We start from the raw sequence: 22,480 nt of genomic DNA, 5'->3' as shown, positions 1-22,480 counted from the left end.
TTCATCATCAATCTCCTCAAAGTTTATTGTGAGACCAATGGCCAAAATAGGTTTTAAAGGAAATTCTTCTCACAACCTTGATTTTATTTACTGTTTTTAAATTTAAAAGCATGATGTAATTAGAGTCATTATTAAGTGATGAGTGCTTCTTTCTCTCTGCAGAGCTCTGACGGAAAAAATAGTCTCTGTGCTACCGAAAATGAAGTGTCCTCATCGCCTCGAGCCCCATCAGATCCAAGGGCTGGATTTTATCCACATTTTTCCAGTGATACAGGTGAGAAAGTTCCTCTTCATTCTAAGCACGTCAGTGTCTAGGAGGGTGGAGGCCCTCCCCCTATAAAAGGGCCTGACACTACGCTGCCAGGCATTAAAACATGCTCACCTCTTCCTCGCTACCAATGAGAAAGGAGGGTTGGTCTGGTTGGTCCCGCTCCTCAGATTGAAGCACTCACGGGCCACGCCCACAGAGTCCGCCTCTCTGGGTGGGGATTGAATATTTCTCTGCAGGTCCCTGTGTATTGGGAGGGGCAAGGAGCTGGGTTATCTCTGCCAGCCAGTGCTTTGACGGCCAGTAAGGAGCTATGAGAATCACCGTCAGACCCTGCGCTCTGGCTAGGGTCGGTGAAATCCGAGCTGTTGGGAGGAATGCATACAATAGAGCATGAGGCCACTGGTGAACCAGTGCGTCCACCCCCAGAGGTGCACTCTGATCGCGAAGGGACAAAAACACCCGTGACAACCTTGATTCATGAATGAATCATCTGTAGCCAATCAGATATCCACATACATCGTACATCCACGATGTTTAAGGAATACGCCGGCACACGGCGTGTTAACATTACTAACTGACATTAGCTAAGTTAAGTAGTCAAGTAGCTAACTTACTTACTTCAGCTTGTCTTGAGGAATCCATGCGTTGGCTTGCAGTGTCCATGTTACACTTTACTGTTTCTGTCAGAGAAGAAATGACCGATCTGTTAGTTTGATATATTAGTAATATGACAGCTGGCTGACTCTCGCTAGAGTTTGCTTATGTTAACGTTAGCTATGTGTTTGTTTGCCACGTGATATCTGTGAGTCTGAAACAAGTGCTACAGTGCTGATACCCCCGACTTTAACTGCTACCAGAACAAACGGGTTATACACAGTAAGCCACGTTTCTTAAAGGAGACTAAAACAAACATCACTTGGCAAACAACCTAAATATAGCTCGACTGATGTCTGAGCCGTGATGCGTATACCCTGGTGATGGATGCGTATACCCTGGTGATGGATGCGTATACCCTGGTGATGGATGCGTATACCCTGGTGATGCATGCGTATACCCTGGTGATGCATGCGTATACCCTGGTGATGCATGCGTATACCCTGGTGATGGATGCGTATACCCTGGTGATGCATGCGTATACCCTGGTGATGCATGCGTATACCCTGGTGATGCATGCGTATACCCTGGTGATGGATGCGTATACCCTGGTGATGCATGCGTATACCCTGGTGATGCATGCGTATACCCTGGTGATGCATGCGTATACCCTGGTGATGCATGCGTATACCCTGGTGATGCATGCGTATACCCTGGTGATGGATGACATCTGATTGGCTACAGATACTTCCTTGTTGAACAAAATGAATTGGTCCATCAAGCTAAGTCAGAGTCTCATAAACCCCTCAGTGAAGTTCACACATGGCAAGCAGTTTGTAAATAAATGTAACAACATCAAATATGCTTTTGTCTTCCTTTTAAATACATATATTTGTGGATTTCTATTTAATTTATTTAAAACAAGAAATAATTGTGAGAACCTCAGCAATACAGTATATTTATGAATCCTGTTGTCGGTTTTGTTTACATTTATCTATAATGATAACTTTTTGTAGAGAGAGTTATAGATCAATCCCACAGCACCAAACCTTTGTGAATCCTTTTGTATGTTTTATTAATATTGAAACTGAAATTTGACCCCATATTCAGTATCGTCTCATAAATGTGTTACAAACAGCAGGCCCTCCACCACTGAGCGATGGGGCAACTGTTGCTCACTAGTAGAACGGGTCGGTTCAATCCCCGGCTGTCCATGTGTCCTTGGGCAAGACACTTAATCCCAAATTGCTCCCGTAGCTGGGCCTGCAGGGTGTGAATGAACCATGGTAGCCCTGTCATCAGTGTGTGAATGATGACATGAAGTGTTAAAGAGCTTTGAGTGGTCGGAAGACTAGAAAAGAACTCTACAAGTACAGTCCATGTACCATTTGGCCAGTGTGAGGTTTGACCTGTACAGAGTACCTTCTAGTGTATTCTTGTACCTGAACAGTGTGTGTTGTGTCTCCTGCCAGTGGCTGGTGAAGCGAGCCATAGAGACCAGGGAAGAGATGGGCGACTATGTGAGAGCCTACTCCATTTCTCAGTTCCAGAAGACCCACAGCCTGCCAGAGGTAAGTACACAGTACCAGTCAGTCACAGAGACATCCAGATGATGTGAGGAATCCCTGTTTTGATCAGTTATGTAATAATACAGAAATGATGCTCAGGTAATGACCAACATCACGGAACATTAAATATCCATCTGCTTATGACCGTTATCTGACACCAGCACAGGCTTAATAATCTCAGCATGGTCAGTTCAAGTCTAAATATTCATACAACTCTGAACTTGTTTTAACTGCTCGCAACACTTCAAAGTTCTAAGGTCTTTGTGCCAGGATTATGATATGTCAGAATGATGAAATATTAAGTCAAATTAATGAAATTCTTAGACAATTTGAGTCAAAATGACAAGATAGTAAAACCATTGTGAGACAGTAAGAAAGTAAAGATTGTGACTTACTGTCTCATAATTTCATTCCTTACTTTCCAACCGTGTTATCTTCTCCTTGTGGAGCTTAAATATCATACGGTAGAATACAGCAGAAACACACAGCTAGTAAACGAGTCAGAAATCCGATTTGAAGAAATGCTTTAACCCTAACGGTCACTTCAGTATGTTGCAGGTGTGCGGTAGTCATCTCCAACCTTGCTTGGTGGTCTAGCATGCAAACCAAAAGGTGTGCGGCTATCACATGAATAAATGGTCCTGTGAGTAAGAGCTGCTGTTGTGCTGTGAAACCCTGTGGTCTAGGATGAAGAGCTCCTCCAGAGGAAAGACAAGGCTGTTAGGACCGTTCTGGATGTGTTGGTGAGTTGCTACACCATCACGCATCACATGAGCTGAATTCACTATGTAACTACTTGAATAACAAAGTACAACATGACCCAGAAATGATTAAGATGACTCTTTATACTGCATTTTTAAAACAATAAGTCCAAGCCCTAGTTGTGTTTTATAGGAAGTGTACAAACCCCAGAGGAAGTACAGGAGGCAGAGGGATGCAGGGGAGCTGCTGGATGAGGAGTCCAGGGTTCACTCCACTCTGCTGGAATATGGCAGGTAAGACTTCACGTGTGTGTGTGTGTGTTTGCTCTGTCACTTTCTCTGTAATTCACTTTTTGTCCAGGTGGCCTTGAAGTGGCGATCCTTAAGAGTTCAGCTCTGGTTGATTTAACAGTGGCAGTAGTTGTTCACCAGTTACAGGCTTTTAATGTGAAGCTGCAGCAGCAGCAAATGTTCAGTTCGCATTAATTTGATGCAGCGTTTTCACTGTGAACGTTGCCAAAGACACCCAGTCCGTAATACTGAAAACATATGAATATGGCGATAGTTAATGAGTAGGCCATAGGCTCCATCACCGTTGTGTTACCTCACAGGGTGACCGGTGACTCTCCAGACATTTATTTAATTACAATCTTCCAGAAGGCATCGCTGTCATTTATTAACACGATCCAGTATGTCAGCTTTGGACCACACACTATAATTGCATAACCAGATAAACATCCGGTTTTTCATCACCATAGTACACTTTGAGATCTGGTCTCAGCATGCTACCAACCTGACACACACCAGAATAACTCTTATTGATGCTTATTGTGAAAATTTATTATTTTGTAATTTTGGCAAACCAACACGAATAAGAGTTTAGCATGAAGAACTAACTTCTGCTCCAAGCTGAAGTTCTATGAGAAACACAGTCTACGACATATTCATTGTCCTTCCTAAGCCAACATTCTCTCTGTGACCTTTGACCTGAACCCATCATGGGCTGCTGTAGTCTATTATCCACTCATCTGATGTCCAGTGTCTTATCTGTCTGACTTTGTCTTTTCATCCATCCCCACCTCTGTGTTAGAATGTCACATGTCCTCCTGTAAGTACTGTATGACCGTGTGGAGCTTTCTTCTTCTGCACGCTTCTACTCACAGCGCTGTGTTCTGTGGTTGAACGTGTCAGAGTGCAGCTGTGTTTTAGGCATGATGGATGCAAACTGTGCTGCTGTTTTGGTGTACTTTTGTATCATTTATGGTAATTGATTACTGCCTCTGGATGTGTTGATGTTGTGGTGTGGCATGGTGAACCGGCAGTAACGTACTCCCTCTTTAAAGTTCCTCACCTCTCTTCTCTCTCTCTCTCTAGGCGTTATGGATTCAGCAAACAGTCCAAACAAGGCGAGGTAGGCTGCTCAAGGATTTGTCTTTTACAATGGAACAGTTGTTTTTTTGCTTGGAGAGTTTTGCAAAGAGTATTGAATTTCCCATTTATCACTTCTCAGCCCTAAACAGTGAGATGCACTCCTGTATGTCCACTCCCACCACCACTGCTACTGGGGGTTCAGTAGTGAGGCGTGTCAGGAGAAGATTAGCAGACACATACATGCTGGACAAGAACACCCCTGCACTGGGAATGGTATCATCCATGTCGCTTGTAATGACGATTCCAACCAGACTTCTGAAATTTGAAAATGAGATTTTAGCAGACTCCTTCACTAGCTTAATGTGGCGGGTCCTGTTTCTCCACATCAGTCGCTTTAACCCGATCCACACAACCAAACCGGCTCGCTCACGTCTGGCACCGCTGCCATCACCTCTCCAGTCATAGACTCACCAGCTCCCCCTTGAGCCCAGCTGCTCTCAAAGACCATCATTCCAGTTATTAGTCTGAGATCACAGCATGAAACTAACCTTTGCAGACAGAATCTCAGAACTATAGAAAGTATATTTCTGCTGTAGCTCATAACTACCATGGCTTTATTAATGAAGGATCACTCAGCACAGAGTCCTTCACAATCTATCATCTGATCTCTGAACAGACGTGGCTCAGCTCTAATGTCCTTGTTAAAACCTGCTCACCCAACTACAGGTTTTAATCTCACTGAGGCAGAATCGGGGGGGGGGGGGGGCGGCACTATTCAGTGTTTTGGTAAGTTGTGTTGATTTCTCCACATATGAGCACACTGCATTTACTTTAAAGGAGGAGCAGGAGGTACTCATACTGACAGTATCGACAGGTTATCTTTCATAGTTTTCAGAGCTTATGTCGCTCATTATTACTAACTGAGAGAATAATTATAAATGGTCATATTAATATCCATGTAAATAATGTATCTGACACCAAAACTACAAAATCCCTCAATATCTTGTACAGCCTAGAACTTAATCAGCATGTTGCTCAGAGTAACTGCAGTGAGCGGCTCCTCCACAGTAGCACAGAGTCTCTCCCTAGCGCTAACGATGAGGTTACATCATCAAGCAGTTCAATACAGTCCCATAGCTATGCAGATGACACACAAGTATACAATTGTGTTGATCCAACTAACACTGATGTCGTATGGTCTCTGACTGCCAGTAGAGTCAGAAAGAAGTGAGCTGACCAGACTTCTGTAGCTTTTTTTAAACAAAAGAACACACAATGGGTTCAGTCCACAGGGGATAGACCAATAAGAAGAGAGCCACTGTATATATATATGTATATCCCACTAGACCTACATGTTCTAGATCTTTCATAATGTGGATAAATGAAGTGATGCCTTTTGGTCGTTGAAATAGAAAGTAGTTTCACATATTGCTCAGTGTCCTTCAGGAAAACAACAAAATAATGTTTTTATGGTTACGTTTGTATTAATGAACACATTTTGCCAACATCATTATCAAATGTGTTGTAAATAATATATATATGTCTACTTTTGTTACGTTTTTGAAGAAAGTAAATACCACCTTTTCCCACATAATGTGAGGTCTTTAGAGATATAATAATGAGATTTTAGCCAGATCTAGTTTTTGTGTGAGAACAATATTAATATTCATCACAGAAAAACAAGTTTTAGTTTTTGTCTTTTTAATATTCAGCTCATAGTGATTGTCAGGTTAATACTTCAGAGCAGTTCTGAAGGACACCCCCTCAACCTCATCTCTTCTAAACCTCTGAACAAAACTGTCAGTGTTCAAGTTGCATTGTGGATAATGTAGACACCAAGGTTTGACAAGGAAGAAGAACGTGTGCTACATTTAAACTGCATCATGCGTGGCGATGTTCTAGGGGTGCGGTGCAGACTCAGTGCAGTGCTCTTTAACCAGCCTGTCCTGTGCACCCCCCCCCCTCCTCTAGGTGGGGGAGAGGAAGGCGTCGCTGCCCACTGGCTCTCAGGCAGCGCCCCCAGGGATGGCAGAGCTGTCAGAGGAAGACCACCTGCAGGCAGTGGAGGAGGTGAGCACTTCCTACATGACAGTGACTGCATTATGCATAGAAGGTCCACTTAATCCACTTATAATTAATACAGGTCGCATTAAATAAAGTAGAGTACACATGCAAGCAGGGAAGTTACATCATGAATTTATTGCAGTTAAATGTGAAGTGTCTTCTTGGCTTGCAAGACATAAATGTGATGTACATTAAAGAGACTAGGTGAGACTATATGGGAATATTTTACTAATGAGAATTTATAAAGAGAATAATGTGTAAATAGTGATTAATAATTATGAGAACAAGTAGTTACTTATCATGAAGCTCAGGAGGTAGAGCGGGTTGTCCTTTAACCACGATGTTGGCTGTTGGCTCATGTCCACATGTCAAAGTGTCTCTGAGCGAGACGAGCTGCTCCGGGCGCTTCATAGCAGCCCAAAGCTTCGTACTAGAAGATGCCCTACCATGCGTCTTTGTTCAGTGTGTGTGTCTCTTCATGTGTTCATGTACTTATGTTCTACTGTTCCATCCCTCAGTGAAGCACCTTGAGTCCCTGCTGTATGAGATGATGCAGATGAACCTGATAACCCTTAAAGTGATGTAACTGAGGTTGTTTTCTTCTCTTAGATGCGAATCACAACACTGATGACCAGCATGGCTGCCATGGCACATGAAGAGGTAGACACAAGTCTGTTTCTCTTTTCATTGTTGGACTGTTGAGCGTTGGATCAGCACATTACTATAGTATCCTGCTTATCTGGGCTCAGACCCTACCTACAATACTATTAGTTATTCTGAGCTCTTTCTAGTCATCTGGTTATTGAATATTCTTTATACCATATTCACTGTAACGAGAAGAAGGAAATGTCTAAAACATGCATGTGAACTGTAGAATGAATTCTTGTTGTCTTGTCTCCTGGTGCAGGGGAAGCTGACAGCGAGTGCAGTGGGTCAGATAGTGGGACTGCAGTCTGAGGAGATCAAACAGATGGTCTCTGAGTACGCTGAGAAGGTGAGCAGGGATCAGGTCTCATGATGAGGGACCGGATTATAATACCATAACTCTCTCCTGTTTATTTAATATGTCTTCGGCTCACCAAACACTAGAAACAGAAACACAGACTGGTCATATTACACATACAGACAGTTCTGAAGATACAGCACACTTTGAAACTAGTACTGCTGGGAGAGTCTCCCTGAGATGAGAAAGAGTCCTCGTCCTTGAAGCATGAGATAATACTATGAAGTGTAAAGTGTTTGTAGTTTATCTACTGGTCACATACTCGCACACTCTCTGTCACTCTGTTTCTGTGATATCCTCATCGGTGACGGCGATCATTCTTGACAGCTTGATGATTCATAAAGAGTATCTGATGCTGTGAACACATCATCGTCTTGTCCTCCAGTCAAACACAACCCCAACTTTTACAAACATAATCTCCTGAATCCTTCTATTCAGGCCAGTACAGTCATGTTAGTTTGAAGGAGCAGAAGGAATTCAATCGTCTCCTGCTAATACTGATTACATAAGGAAAGAGATTGATTCGGTATGGTACTTTTGGACCCATCAGATTCTGCTGACTAAACTAAAAGCTCAATATAAACTAGTCAGGGTAGTAGTGAATTGTAACCCCATGTCTCACATTAGCTCCTCCCAATTCAAGGAATTCAAATGGCTGACTGTAGAAAGTAGGGTAGGGCAGCTAACATGAAGACTTGCCTATCAGATGTTACAAGGTAGTGGGCCAAGGTATACTTCTGTGTCTCTTTCCAGACAGCAGCAGGTGAACAGGGTGCAGCAGGTGAACAGGGTGTAGCAGGTGAACAGGGTGCAGCAGATGAACAGGGTGCAGCAGGTGGGTTGTGTCTGTTAATATCCCTTTAGCTCTCTGCAGGCTCCTCTTCTCACCAACATCACTGATGCTCAGCAGATGGTACCGATGATGGTTTGATCACCCGCTGTAGAGCCCTCCTGCACTGGGCTGTGCACATCCTATGCCAGTTTGTAATGCTTCAGTCAGAAGGCTTTCTATTGCTCCTCTACAAGTTAACAAGAACCTGGAACTTTGCCTTCTTAGGTTTCCTGAAGAAAACCTGCAGTTTGTGATCTTTCTTCACCAGGATGGAGATGTGTGAGGACCATGTCCGGTTGTTGGTGATGCTGGTTTCCAGCAACTCAAAGCTGTTCACTTGCTCCACCTCAGCTCCGGCTCATGTAGACGGGGATGTGTGTCTTCGCCTCCTCTTTTCTAAAGTCACTCGGCTCCTTGCTTTCCCTGACGTTGAGCAGGAGGTTGTTCTCTGAGCTGCACTCTGAAGCTTGTTGATCTCCTCTGTAGATGAAGTCCCGTTGTTGTTTGTGTCCTCTGCAGACGTCACAGCAGAGTTCTCTTCATGTTTGGGGAGCAGTCGTGGGTGTTCAGTGTGAACAGCAGGAGGCTGAGCTCACAGCTCTGGGGGGCTCCGGTGTTCAACACTAGAGTGGAGGAGGTGCTCGGGTCTCTTTGTGAGGACGTCTAATGACCAGGTCCAGAGTGAGCTACTCGCGTTCACCAATCACTTTCATGGGGAGATTGTGTTGAAGGCTGAGCTGAAACCAACAGACAACATTGTGAAGTCTCTCCTGTGACAGTGCTGTGTTGAAGATATGAGTGAATATCAGCTGGCTGGGCGGTACATGTTCTCAGTCTACTACCAGGATGCCATCAGGCCCAGCAGCTTCACATCCTCTGTGGATCCTCACAGCGTCCGGTCCTCTGGAGGGGGGGCAGACGTGACGGCTGACTCTTGGTGGAGGAGGTCAAAGCGAGCAGTAAAGGTGTTCAGCTCATGTGTGAGCGTGGCCTCACACGTGATGGGGCGCTCCTGCATGTAGCCTGTGACGTTGTGGATCTCCTGCCTCATGTCTGTAGTGTTGTTGGTGTTGAGGTCTCTCATCAGTCTCTCGTGACTCCTCCTCTTTGCCTCCTTGATGCCAGCGGTCAGTCTTGCTCTGGCGATGCTGTATGCTTCCTTCCAGCTGTTTTGGCTCTCAGCCCTCACCTCTCCTCTCATCCAGGCTTTCTGCTTCTGGAGTCATTTTAGTGTCTCTGTGATCACTACAATGAACACGTCTGCTGATGTTGATGTCACTGTTGGTGTTCATCAAACAGTCCTTTAGAGCAGCTGTAGCTTCATCTGTCCACACTTTCACTGTTCTTCTGATGGTGATGCCCGTTTAATCAGCTGGGTGGAAGTATGTAGCAGAAGCAGGGAAATATGATCTGATGGTCCAAAGCAGGGCGGGGGGGGGGGGGGGGGGGGCTTTGTGTGAACATGGTCCAGTGTATTGTTCCCTCTGGTGGAGATGTGGACATGCTGATGGAATCATTGGTGTAAACACTCCACTCTTCTTACCAGAGGCGTGAGTTCTGTCTGCGCGGTAGACCGTCTTGATCCGGGATGATGAAGCCTGGTTTCCATAAAGGTTTCCTAAGTTCTATTTCCTCCATCTTATCTTCCAGCGGCTGGACGTTAGCTAACCTTAAGTCCTAGCTGCTTAGCTTTTATCCCGGCTCTTGCTCTCATCCTGGGCCGGTCACAATACTTTTGATGGCGTTTGATTGGGCCAGTCTAGCTGAGTGGTTGGAAGATCTTGTGGGTGGGAATCGTGTCAAGATCTGCTGCACTTCATCCATTCCTCGTACTTTCTTTTCCGATGTTGACGAGTGTATTTTTGTCTTAAATGTAGCAAAGTCTTTGAGAGATAGTCGCCACCACCGCATTTGCAAGTGCGCCAATGCCATAAAGATACATATTTAACGAGTAGCAGGGCCACAGAGACTGCCATGTGGATTTAAGACATGTTCTGGGCAATATACCTTCCTGTACATTTCAGCAGTAGAGTGGAATAGAGTTTCAGTAGAAATATAATCAAGTCAGTCCTGTCACAAGTTTTAACATGCATGTGGGAAATGTTTATCTGAACAGTACGTGGTGTTTGTATGTGTGTGAGCATGGTACACAGGCCTGCATGTGTGCACAAAGGCCGTGGTCGCTTTGCTGGTGTGACAGGCGCCTGGTGAGGGACCTCTGGGTGTATGTGTATAATATAATATTGATGGATGTAAATAGGTGGGAAGTGTGTACGTAGGTGTAGCTTCTGCATGTAGTACATACATGTACTGTAGGTGTGTTTGAGGTATACCTTTAGAAGAAGAGGGATGCATGTATGTTGGGATGCATGTATGTTGTCTTTTCCTCGTTGCTGTATATATTAAAGGATCTATTGTTCTTTGTGTAGACTATGATGGTACCGTCGTCATCTCTGACTGCTGTCTTTGTTCCTGGAAAGAGAACCACAATGGGAAAAGTTATCCTTAAACGTTATTGTGTTAACCTCAACATTTCTCAATGAATATGTATTTGTATATCATTTAATATAAGTCTATTTTGACGCGACATACTAGAGGAGTAATGCCTTGCTGGAGGACACTTGAGCAGGATGTATGCGTATGAACTGGGGCCTTCTGCATATTATGAAACAGCACTTTCTAAATGTTTAGGCAGCCTCTGTGTTTCTCATGATTCAAACCATGATGATAGAATCTAGGTTCTCATGATCCTAGAGAAAGAGAATTTAAATGGCCGGATCTCAACTAGACTGAGCTATTAAAATCACAATGACAAACATTACAAGCTTCTTCTTCTCTTAAGTCTGTGCATCTTTGTTGCAACAGGTGAAGTGAAACATGGAGAGGAATAAATCAGTGTATTGGTTTATCCTCCAGACATTTGTAGCTGCATTTACAAACACCGCACACACCCATCCAAGCAGCTTGTGTTTGCCCGGCACTTTAATAAAAAGCTTTTATGCTACTGTTCTTCTTACTGTACTGCATCTCCCATGTGTCCCTGCAGCAGTCGGAGCTGTCGTCAGAGGAGCGCTCGGAGCGCTATGGCCCACTGCAGCAGCACCGCAGGGCAGTGGGCTCACTCAACAAGCAGATCCAGCAGAAGACTAAACAGCTGGAGGAGGTCAGCTGTGGTTCTATGTATACTCCGCACACACCGAGCTGATTACTCCAATGTGTTAACACCTCGTTACAACCAGAGCCACTGTTATCCCCAAGTGTAAAATCCACAGGAACCAATTTACAATTGATGTATGTCTTTAAGTACAGCATCCACATGTAGAAGAGAAGGCAGAGGATCTCTTATAGAGTAGGAAACACATGCAGTACTTCTACATTATATGCACTCAGCATCGCTCAGCTGGTAGGACACCTTTTAGATGAAGTGATCAGGGAAGCTGTCATAGCTTTCATTAACAGGTATTTGTTTTTTGACAGCTACAAGCCAAGTATGCAGAGGTGAAAACAGGCTGTGACGATGCCAAGAGCAATCTACTTGAGGTAAGACGAGGTGATGATACCTGCAGCCTGATGTAAGCATGCATGTGCCAGACACCTGGAACAATGGATAACTGAGTGTAAAAGACTGACAGTGGAATATTTGATATTGATTTGGAAGCACTAAACCATATCAAAGGTTGCTGAATTTTCACATGGTATGTATCTTGATTGAGTATTTTGAGATGGGCCTAGCAGCTGTCATAAACAAATCTCCTCAAAGCCCATATTAACCCTGATTAGAACCAAATGGCCCTGACATTATGGTTTGGCATCATTTGGCAACATTGATTATGTTCGACCAGGTGTCCATTATCAGGAATTACTGGACTTTGTGGAAGCTATTAATTCCTTATAATGGACATCTCAAAGGCCATTATCTCGCTTATACCTTGGTCACTTGCCAAAGAAAAGACAAATGTTGTGACTGAATTTCTCCACGAGCCATTCCCTTTACCCGGTACCCCTGAGGGTTTACCGATACCTGAAACTATCGTTACCGTCTCATCAGAAAGCTAACGTTGCGCTAGCAAGATTTAAAATCAATGAGATTGTGTACGGTTGACGGTAAATATAATTTGACACTAAGTTTAACAAGACCAGCTTACTATCCAGCCATGTCATTGTCCCATAATCAATATCAATATTTTCACAAAATCTTGATTAGCGTAACGCTAGTATAAAGCTGACGTGATGCTAGCAAGTTTCAAAGTCAATAACATCGCGTACCATTGACGAACGTAAATATAATACGACAAGACCAGCTCGCTATCCAGTCATGTCTTTGTCCCCAAATCAGTATCAATATTTTCATGAATGTCTACTGTCAGCCGCAGCCTGGAGGAGCAGGTTGAGTGGTGATGGGATGTAGGAGTCTTAAGTTCAGAAGGGCAGTTTTATTCTTGTGTTACAGTCACTGATTGTTGTAAATAAGATATTCAAATGTATTCATCTTCTACATGTAATGCAGCCAGCACAGTGAACAGACAGTTTAACTGGTACTACATAGTAGGTGTCCATATCAGGAAGTAATGGATACCCTGCAGCCAATCAGAATGGAGCATTCACCCAGACCATGGTATCAATTACATTAAGCCATTTATTAGTCATGGATGTGTTTAAAAAAATAAATAAAAAAGTCATTAACATCAGGAAACATTCTATGAAATGAACAATGGCAAATGTTTCTGTCAAACTGTTGCTTCCATCGGTGCTTCTTCTCAGGCTACAGAGCACTCCCAGAGGCTGGAGAAGGAGCTGAAGTGTTCAGACGAGATGGAGGAGCAGGCTGACAGCAGGTGGGTGGTGCAGTGTAAACCAGGAACTATCACACATTCACTCTGTCGCACACAAAGTGCCCTGAACATGCTCTGCCACTAGAAGAGCGTTGTGCTCTGAATAACACAACGCTCTACTTTGTGCCGAGTGCGCTCCGGAGAAAAACTCTATGACAGCACTTTGTTCCAGGAATGTTGCCACAGACACTCAGTTTGTAATACTGAAAACATATAAATATTGCAGTACTTTCATCAGCCACCATTGTTTTACCTTCTTCAGCCACAGTTAGTGACTTAAGGAAAATCTCTCCAACTATTCAGGTTCAGCAGTCTGTAACTAAGTGTATTAAACTCTAGTGGTAACTGGGAGGAATAGCAGCTACTCCGGAGCCATAAGCCCCTTTCAGACATGAATACATCACCTGTTTGAGTGTTTCTTGTCCTTCCACGGGCTGCATCACTGAAGGACTTTCAAACAGTTAATCCATCAAGGCTTTAACTGTGCGTGTGAGGGATGCTGTTACACAGACTAGATACGGGTGCTTATTCAGACATGAGACCAGCATGTTAAAGTGACATCAGATTAGCATGTCTGAAAGGGTCGGGAGACTAAAGAAGCATGAATTAGGTGTCAGTGATGCACCCATATGTTTACAAAGGGAAGCAACAACTTGTGTTGCTTTGAAGCTGACTGAGGCTCAGCGTAGAGCGGCTCGTCCTCCAATCAGAGGACCGGTGGTTCAGTGACGACGTGTCCTTGGGCAAGACACCCGTAGAGACCTGCAGTGTCTGCATGGTCCTGATGGTCCTGATGGTCCTGATGGGCAGGTGGCACCTTGCATGGTAGTCCGTGTATGAACGGGTGAATGACGGGGTTAAAGCGCTTTGAGTGCTCAGAAGAATAGAAAAGTACAACTACAGAAAGATGAAGAACATTGGAATGTGATAATAATGATAAATCAATATTATCCTTCAACTCTTGACTGATACACTTCTTCCACAAACTATTCTCATGACTACTAGGTGACGAAGTGGCTGGACTCTCAGTTCACCACTTAGCTGATGACAAACAGCACCTAGCGATGCCCTCACCCTGAACCTCGCCTGCCTAAAGTATGTGACGTTAGACGTTAGACAGGTTCAAACTCTCCTCTACAGTTGAATCCAGTCAAACTGCTCCTGTGCACAGAGCTACTGTTCCCAGTTTAGTGGGCATGGTTACGTATGAAAGTTTGCTACATAAAGAAAAGTCTCTGAGCACAATCAAGACATCTGTGTAGAGTACTGACAGCAAACGTCCTTAAAGATGATGATACAGTAGATCTTTACATCGTTACTTTGGCAATAGCCTAATGAAAGACTTGTGAGCGTGTATCAGATTGCAACAACTGACTTACAGTATGGTTCACTTGCTCTTTACTTCATCTTTTAGATGTGACTTTCACAATCTCAGCTACTTTAGAACACACCTTTAGGCTGCATGTTAGCCCAGCCACAGTCCAGACACGTGTTCTGAGTCAACCAAAGTTGTTATTGTGATTTAATTAACATAGATCTGAAACATTGTAGATTGTACTGTAATGTGCCCGTCTGCTTGCTCATGTGGATCACCATGCCGTGATGTCGTGCTGTACTCGGCCTGAAGGGAAGATGTTGCTGATAATCACAGAAACTGATGAGCCAGAGGTCACTCAGTGATTGCATCCTTAGTTTAACACTCGGAGGATGGACTCACAGAGGAGAGACCCCTCAACTGAGGGTCAGCTTGACACGTAAAGTGACTTATGAAGTAAGAGATCCCCGTAAGGCCTGAGCCGGCTGTTTAATGAGCCATCGTTCTGCTCTTACAGCCGTCTGCAGTCCTGAGGAGCAGATAAGACACAAACAAATCCAACTGTGAATAAAACACTAAAGGAACTGATGTTCCAACATGAGTGAAATGTACTTTAATGATATCTTCTGATGAGCTAACATGTCTAATAATGTGAAGAGTGCTTCCACATGTTGACCTCTCTCACAGTGATCCATTCCTTCAGATACCACATCTGTACTTTAGTTGGTTTTCTATATCCGTCAATTGTGATTTCTATAACTCAGATACCTCTGCTAATCAATACGTAATCATAATCTATACTAGCCTAAGTAGCCTATCATTGATAGGAACATCCTGCCTCATGTATGTTTATGATTGATATTATATGTCCCCAGAGATCTTAACAGACATCTGAATGTCTAAATGAATCCTTGTATTTTGAATCTACTCTAGTGTTACCATTTGAACTTCTTATTAAACTGTTAATACATTTTGTTTTGTATGGTGTCCCTTTACACATTCATTTGCCAGCTTGAGGTTTACCAAATCTCAACACTTTTTAATATTTGAGTTTAAAAATAATATCTATAAGCTTTAAAGCTTCAGTAGAATCTCCCTTAGATTAGAACAATAATAACACTCTCAGCTGCTGAACAGAACATAATCAATGATGGACTGAGTCTATCTGTAACATGTTCATTCATACACGCTTCACTCTTATTCAATCTACTCATTTCTTCATCATGTTCTTTATTCATTCTGTTCATCTGATCAATTATTCACTGATTTTCTGTTAAGTAGTTATGTATTTGAAAGAACTTGATCATTTGATTTGTGTGTATGACATAATGAGTCCAGAGCTGTGTAGCGACCCTGAGATTGATTCTATTGTTGACGTTCTATTGTTGACGTTCTATTGTTGAAGTTGTATTGTTGTATTGTTGAAGTTCTATTGTTGAAGTTGTCCTGTTTTAAACCGAGTAGCGTCCTGAGTCTTATTCTGTTAAAGTTATCGTGTGTGATAGCTGAAGTTGAGTGCCATCACTCCCCTTTCATACCAAGTCATGAGTTTGTGATTTATAATTTGGAGTTATTAATAATCGTTAAATATTCTGATACTAATTGATTGATGATTATTGAATTTGCTACACAACAAGTCCACATCTGGGTAAAGAGATGGGAGGAGGCCAGTGTTGTGCCCTCTGAGACATGCAGCGTGCTGCTCATGGACAGGCTGTTGATCTCGATCGATGGGGCGGTCCATCTAATGTTCTGTTCTATTGGACAGGCTGTTGATCTCGATCGATGGGGCGGTCCATCTAATGTTCTGTTCTATTGGACAGGCTGTTGATCTCGATCGATGGGGCGGTCCGTCTAATGTTCTGTTCTATTGGACAGGCTGTTGATCTCGATCGATGGGGCGGTCCGTCTAATGTTCTGTTCTATTGGACAGGCTGTTGATCTCGATCGATGGGGCGGTCCGTCTAATGTTCTGTTCTATTGGACAGGCTGTTGATCTCGATCGATGGGGCGGTCCGTCTAATGTTCTGTTCTATTGGACAGGCTGTTGATCTCGATCGATGGGGCGGTCCATCTAATGTTCTGTTCTATTGGACAGGCTGTTGATCTCGATCGATGGGGCGGTCCATCTAATGTTCTGTTCTATTGGACAGGCTGTTGATCTCGATCGATGGGGCGGTCCATCTAATGTTCTGTTCTATTGGACAGGCTGTTGATCTCGATCGATGGAGCGGTCCATCTAATGTTCTGTTCTATTGGACAGGCTGTTGATCTCGATCGATGGAGCGGTCCATCTAATGTTCTGTTCAATTGGACAGGCTGTTGATCTCGATCGATGGAGCGGTCCATCTAATGTTCTGTTCAATTGGACAGGCTGTTGATCTCGATCGATGGAGCGGTCCATCTAATGTTCTGTTCTATTGGACAGGCTGTTGATCTCGATCGATGGAGCGGTCCATCTAATGTTCTGTTCTATTGGACAGGCTGTTGATCTCGATCGATGGGGCGGTCCATCTAATGTTCTGTTCTATTGGACAGGCTGTTGATCTCGATCGATGGGGCGGTCCATCTAATGTTCTGTTCTATTGGACAGGCTGTTGATCTCGATCGATGGAGCGGTCCATCTAATGTTCTGTTCTATTGGACAGGCTGTTGATCTCGATCGATGGAGCGGTCCATCTAATGTTCTGTTCTATTGGACAGGCTGTTGATCTCGATCGATGGGGCGGTCCATCTAATGTTCTGTTCTATTGGACAGGCTGTTGATCTCGATCGATGGGGCGGTCCATCTAATGTTCTGTTCTATTGGACAGGCTGTTGATCTCGATCGATGGGGCGGTCCATCTAATGTTCTGTTCTATTGGACAGGCTGTTGATCTCGATCGATGGGGCGGTCCATCTAATGTTCTGTTCTATTGGACAGCTTGCTGGAGAAGCTGGGGGCTCTAGTCACCACCAATGAGAACCTGAAGCAGCAGGAGCAGGAGTTCCGCACACACTGTAGAGTGAGTACATCAACACACACGAACACTGGGACTCTACTTCCAGCTCATGCTGGTGGGTGTTTGTACAGAAAACAAGGTGGAAGTGAGGTTTGAATCCTTGGTACTAATCTTCTCTTGAATACGTGTCCAGGAAGAGATGGCCCGTCTGCAGCAGAACATCGAGGAGCTGAAGATGGTATCAGGGCAGGATACAGAGGAGGAGAAGGTACTTTACAGTTTGAGTTGTACTCTATAGTCACTGTCCAACACATGTATCTTCTGCAGTATAAAGACTGTGAGAAGCCTTCCCTCTGCCGCAGTTAGTTTGAACTCTTCTCCTTCCTCTTTTTGCTTTCGAAGGAGAGGAACCAGCTGATAGACAAACAGTACAACACAGACCGAGAGAAGCTACAGAAGATCCGTCTGCTCATGGTAACTTCTTCACACAACACAGGATGAGATTGTACTGGAGTTATCTCTGTGGGACATGAGGTCACAGCAGCAGATCGAACTACAGACTACAGACAAGAATGAGACTAAATCCCAGAGCTGAAAATATTCCAACAAATAAACGGCATATTTATTGTGTCGTTAACTGGTTTGTTTGTCCATGTGCACATCAGCCTCAATATCAGATGTAAAGAGTACCGTCATTGTATCATTGCCTCTGTTTTGGGATTCTCTACTTTATACCTGATCATTATTTGCAGAAGTCATTCTAACTGCATAACTGCATCCAGACAAACCTTGTGTGCTTGGGAACACCAATCAGTCATGATTTAGACCATCAGAACCACAGAAACCACAAGACAGGCTTTACTTTAGTGTTGGACTCTGGTGGGAAATAAATAACTTCAGTCAGTAACAATTGTACTGAAGTTATTGTTCTTTTCTTTAGTATCGTTTAATGCCACTCAATGCTTCTGCTCCGCTACATTTCAGGGGAAAGTATTATTTATTTAATTCCATTAAAATCAGAGCTTTTTAAACAAAACCATAAGAACATCTCATAAAATATGTTATAGGTTAACAGCCCATCAGTTAAATACAAAAGCTATTCAATCAAGTAGTTAAGCATCAGGTTGGCATTATTCTGTTTTATAAATATTTCTACATATTTCAAATTCCATGAGCTTTGGAATTTGAAAAGGTCTCCTCTCCTCTCTGAACCTCTGAGGACTTCTCTTCTCTGTTCAGGCTCGGAGGAACCGTGAGATCGCCATCCTGCAGAGGAAGATCGACGAGGTGCCGAGCCGGGCTGAGCTGACCCAGTATCAGAAGAGATTCATCGAACTCTACAGCCAGGGTGGGTTCCTCCTCACTATCCAGTCAAACCGAGGTCTGTGCCTAACGTCTTTATGAAGCAGAAACAAAGACATTCAATCTTCTTGTGCCTTTCAGTGTCTGCCACACATAAAGAGACCAAGCAGTTCTTCACACTGTACAACACGTTAGACGACAAGAAGGTTTATCTGGAGAAGGAGGTGAGTCACCACAGCAGCCAGTTCTGTGCAAAACAGGAAACGATTATCAATATAATGACAAGTGCAGGTCAAGTGTAGCTGTGAGTTTAGAGCAGTCTGTGAACTCTGTCCAGTAGCTGACAAACTCAATATATATATAAACGAGAACAAAATGTGCTTTCATTTCTATAGGTGAATCTGCTGAATTCCATTCATGACAACTTCCACCAGTAAGTATAAATACATATATGTGTAATATGCAGCACTGATGTATGTGATGAGAGAATGGGCTCTAACCTGCTGTCCTGCTGTCCTGCTGTCCAGGGCCATGGCGTCTTCAGCAGCCAAGGAGCAGTTCCTCAGACAGATGGAGCAAATAGTGGAGGGAATCAAACAGAGTCGCATCAAGGTAGAAGTCTCTTAAAGGTTGAGTATATTACATCTGTTGGTTGCTGTTTGTAAACACACACATTCAGAGTTGGCCTCTACTCCTCGACTCAACAAGCAAGAGAGCGAGGGAGAGCAGCGATGGTCAAGCGAGCTATAAAGTGAATGAAGAGAGGGAGCGACGTTAGTGAGAACAAAGCAGTGAATCGGAGGAATAAAACCTCATTCTCTGACTGTTTCACAGCGGTTAAGTTCCAGCTGCTGTTTGCTGTGTGTGGCTCCGAGCTGCTCTTGATCTAACTGACACATTCTGCCCTCAGCAAAGGGAGACGGAGAGGAGCAGGTGGAACACTGCAGCACATGCACATGAAAACACACAGCGATGAAGTAACCTCTTCACATCCGTCAAATACACCCACTTTGTATCTGACAGAGCTAAAGTGGATGTGATGCTTTCGCCTCGGTATCAGACGCCACGGGGCGAAAGCACCGGTATTTGACGACCTAAAGCTGTTTAGGCATAAGTTTAGTTTATACTAGCAGAAAATAACATCGCGGTTCTTGGTCGTGCACCTCTGAATTTTTTTAATATAATACACAGGTGTGTGATCTTTGCTTCCTGTCCATCTGCTTCAGATGGAGAAGAAGAAGCAGGAAAACAAAATGAGGAGAGATCAGCTGAACGACGAGTACCTGGAGCTGCTCGACAAGCAGAGGCTATACTTCAAAACTGTCAAGGACTTTAAAGAGGTGAGGAAACAATCAGGTATCAGCTCGTGCTTCATTAGTTCTGGATGAACTCAAGGACAAGTAACATGTGAGAGGTGCTGCTGCAGTACAAAGAGAGGCAGAACCTACCTGTGTAATAACAGGAGAGTTAACACATTATAAGGCTAAAAGATGTTGAGTTCAATACATTTTTAGGCAAGAAAGTCATTTAGATTCCCAATATTGTTTTGTATTGTATGTTTATTCAAATAATTCCTTATAGGTAGAGAAATGTTCCCTTTAAAATGCATCGTACATGTGACTGCACCCTTAATAATAATCTAATATTGTAATGTAACAGTGAGTGGCTCAGTGATCCTGGGAGCTATGTTGTCCGGGGCATTAGCCCCTGGTAGGGTCTCCCAAGGCAAACAGGTTTCAGGGGAGAGCCCAGACTAAGAGTGGTTCAAAACGACCCCGATGATAGTTAGCCCACGGACTATAGCCACCTCGCCCGGACCAGGGAAACCGGGGCACCCTCCCGGAGCCAGACCCAGGAGGGGACCTCGTAGGCGAGCGTCTGGTGGCCGGGCCTTTGCCCATGGGGCCCGGTCGGGCTCAGCCCGAATAAACACCATGGAGCAGCCACCCTGTGGACCCACCACACGCAGGGACAAGCATCGGGGTCGGGTGCTATGCAGACCGGGCGGCGGGTCGGGCGGGAGGCCCGGGCATGCCGATCGCCGGCGGCATAGACTAGCTCTAGGGATGTGGAACGTCACCTCGCTAGCGGGGAAAGAGCCGGAGCTGGTGCAGGAGGTGGAGCGATACCAGCTAGAAATAGTTGGACTCACCTCCACACACAGCGTTGGCTCTGGAACCAAGCTCCTGGAGAGGGGTTGGACTTTGTCCTTTTCCGGAGTTGCCCAGGGTGAGAGGCGCCGGGCGGGAGTGGGGATACTCACGAGCCCCCGGCTGAGCGCCGCTGTGTTGGAGTTCTCCCCGGAGAACGAGAGGGTCGCCTCCATGCGCCTACGGGTTGCGGGGAGCAAGGCTCTGACTGTGGTTTGTGCTTATGCACCAAACAGCAGTTCGGAGTATCCGGCCTTCTTGGAGTCGGTGGGAGGGGTCCTGGAAAGGGCGCCGCCTACCGACTCCATAGTTCTCCTGGGGGACTTCAACGCTCACGTGGGCAATGACTGAGAAACCTGGCGGGGGGTGATTGGGAGGAACGGCTTGCCCGATCTGAACCCGAATGGTGTTTCGTTATTGGACTTCTGTGCTTGCCACGGTTTGGCCATAATGAACACTATGTTCGAACATAAGGTGGCTCATAAGTGTACCAGAACACCTTAGGCTGGAGATCAATGATCGACTTTGTAATCGTATCATTTGATTTGCGGCCGTATGTTTTGGACACTCGGGTGAAGAGAGGAGCAGAGCTGTCAACTGATCACCAGCTGGTGGTGAGTTGGATCAGATGGCAGGGGAACCGGTTGGAAAGACCCGGCAAACACAAACGTGTAGTGAGGGTAAACTGGGAACGTCTGGCGGAGGACCCTGTCCGGGAGGTCTTTAACTCCCACCTCCGGAAGAACTTCTCACACATCCCGAGGGAGGTTGGGGACACGGAATCCGAGTGGACCATGTTCAAAGCCTCTATTGTGGACGCGGCCGCTACGAGCTGTGGCCGGAAGGTCATCGGTGCCTGTCGTGGCGGCAACCCGAGAACCGTATGCTGTATGTACACGTACATCGTGTTTAATTTGTCTCAACCCGTGCACATAAAAACAGGCGTGTGCACGTCATATGAGGACAAAGGGCGAGCGTTGGATCACCCTGGTAGAGAGCACTTCTGCCCTGCATCTCAAATATGGTCCAGCGAACATGGGGCGTGACGAGTGCGAGCTCCACCCTCCCTGCGTGACAAGACAAGATCATCTCTCTTCAGGGTTCCTCCTGCAAAGAGGATTACGAGGCGGCCGCCTCTGACGTGTGTCTTCATGGAGAAAGCTATTCTGTAAAATGTCTCTCTGTCATTTGTAACGGCAGCGACATTACACTGATGTGGGGTGTTGTATCATAGTCGATAGAAGCAGGAGAAAGGATCTGTAACAACTGCCAAAGAAAAAGAATCCAGCGGTCTGTTTTTGGTTGAACCGCCATGCAAGCGAAGTGTGAGCAGCCCGATGAAGGCTGAGGTCTGTCACTGACTGACTGATAGAAGCATCGGCACGTTCACAATGAATATGAGCCGGTGTGAACAACACGTTCCACCATCAATCATATGGAGCATGGACAGCTGATGAGGATTACAGCCACAGGTTGATCTTTTATAGCATTTATCGCCAGCTATGGTTTGTGAACATATGTGCCTGAATGCCGTC

At 44.8% G+C, this 22,480-nt stretch overlaps 1 protein-coding gene across 3 annotated transcripts in view; it reads left to right on the top strand.

The window, feature by feature from the left end:
- The window catches only part of ccdc93 (CCC complex scaffolding subunit CCDC93), a 28,102-nt gene that overhangs the window by 4,317 nt on the left and 1,305 nt on the right, over nucleotides 1-22,480 (top strand). For 2 of the 3 annotated variants that reach the window (XR_012949463.1, XM_076081018.1), the window contains exons 4-23: nucleotides 163-274; nucleotides 2,338-2,436; nucleotides 3,120-3,176; nucleotides 3,328-3,428; nucleotides 4,225-4,242; nucleotides 4,509-4,545; nucleotides 6,477-6,575; nucleotides 7,179-7,229; nucleotides 7,477-7,563; nucleotides 11,451-11,567; nucleotides 11,882-11,944; nucleotides 13,166-13,239; nucleotides 17,475-17,556; nucleotides 17,687-17,761; nucleotides 17,896-17,967; nucleotides 18,733-18,841; nucleotides 18,937-19,019; nucleotides 19,191-19,228; nucleotides 19,323-19,407; nucleotides 20,022-20,135. Coding sequence is in view for 2 of the 3 variants with exons in the window: in XM_076081018.1 (XP_075937133.1) it covers nucleotides 163-274; nucleotides 2,338-2,436; nucleotides 3,120-3,176; nucleotides 3,328-3,428; nucleotides 4,225-4,242; nucleotides 4,509-4,545; nucleotides 6,477-6,575; nucleotides 7,179-7,229; nucleotides 7,477-7,563; nucleotides 11,451-11,567; nucleotides 11,882-11,944; nucleotides 13,166-13,239; nucleotides 17,475-17,556; nucleotides 17,687-17,761; nucleotides 17,896-17,967; nucleotides 18,733-18,841; nucleotides 18,937-19,019; nucleotides 19,191-19,228; nucleotides 19,323-19,407; nucleotides 20,022-20,135 (1,573 nt within the window). In the remaining variant the exon portion in view is untranslated. The remainder of the gene's footprint in view (nucleotides 1-162; nucleotides 275-2,337; nucleotides 2,437-3,119; nucleotides 3,177-3,327; nucleotides 3,429-4,224; nucleotides 4,243-4,508; nucleotides 4,546-6,476; nucleotides 6,576-7,178; nucleotides 7,230-7,476; nucleotides 7,564-11,450; nucleotides 11,568-11,881; nucleotides 11,945-13,165; nucleotides 13,240-17,474; nucleotides 17,557-17,686; nucleotides 17,762-17,895; nucleotides 17,968-18,732; nucleotides 18,842-18,936; nucleotides 19,020-19,190; nucleotides 19,229-19,322; nucleotides 19,408-20,021; nucleotides 20,136-22,480) is intronic. The other variant, XM_076081019.1, reaches the window with a different exon arrangement.

The sequence above is a fragment of the Anarhichas minor genome, unplaced genomic scaffold (assembly GCF_050575085.1).
Source record: "Anarhichas minor isolate MPS153535 unplaced genomic scaffold, ASM5057508v1 ptg000078l, whole genome shotgun sequence".
Classification (NCBI taxonomy): Eukaryota; Metazoa; Chordata; class Actinopteri; order Perciformes; family Anarhichadidae; genus Anarhichas; species Anarhichas minor.
Note: the sequence above shows the minus strand (reverse complement) of the source record. Positions and strands in the feature narration are given on the sequence as shown.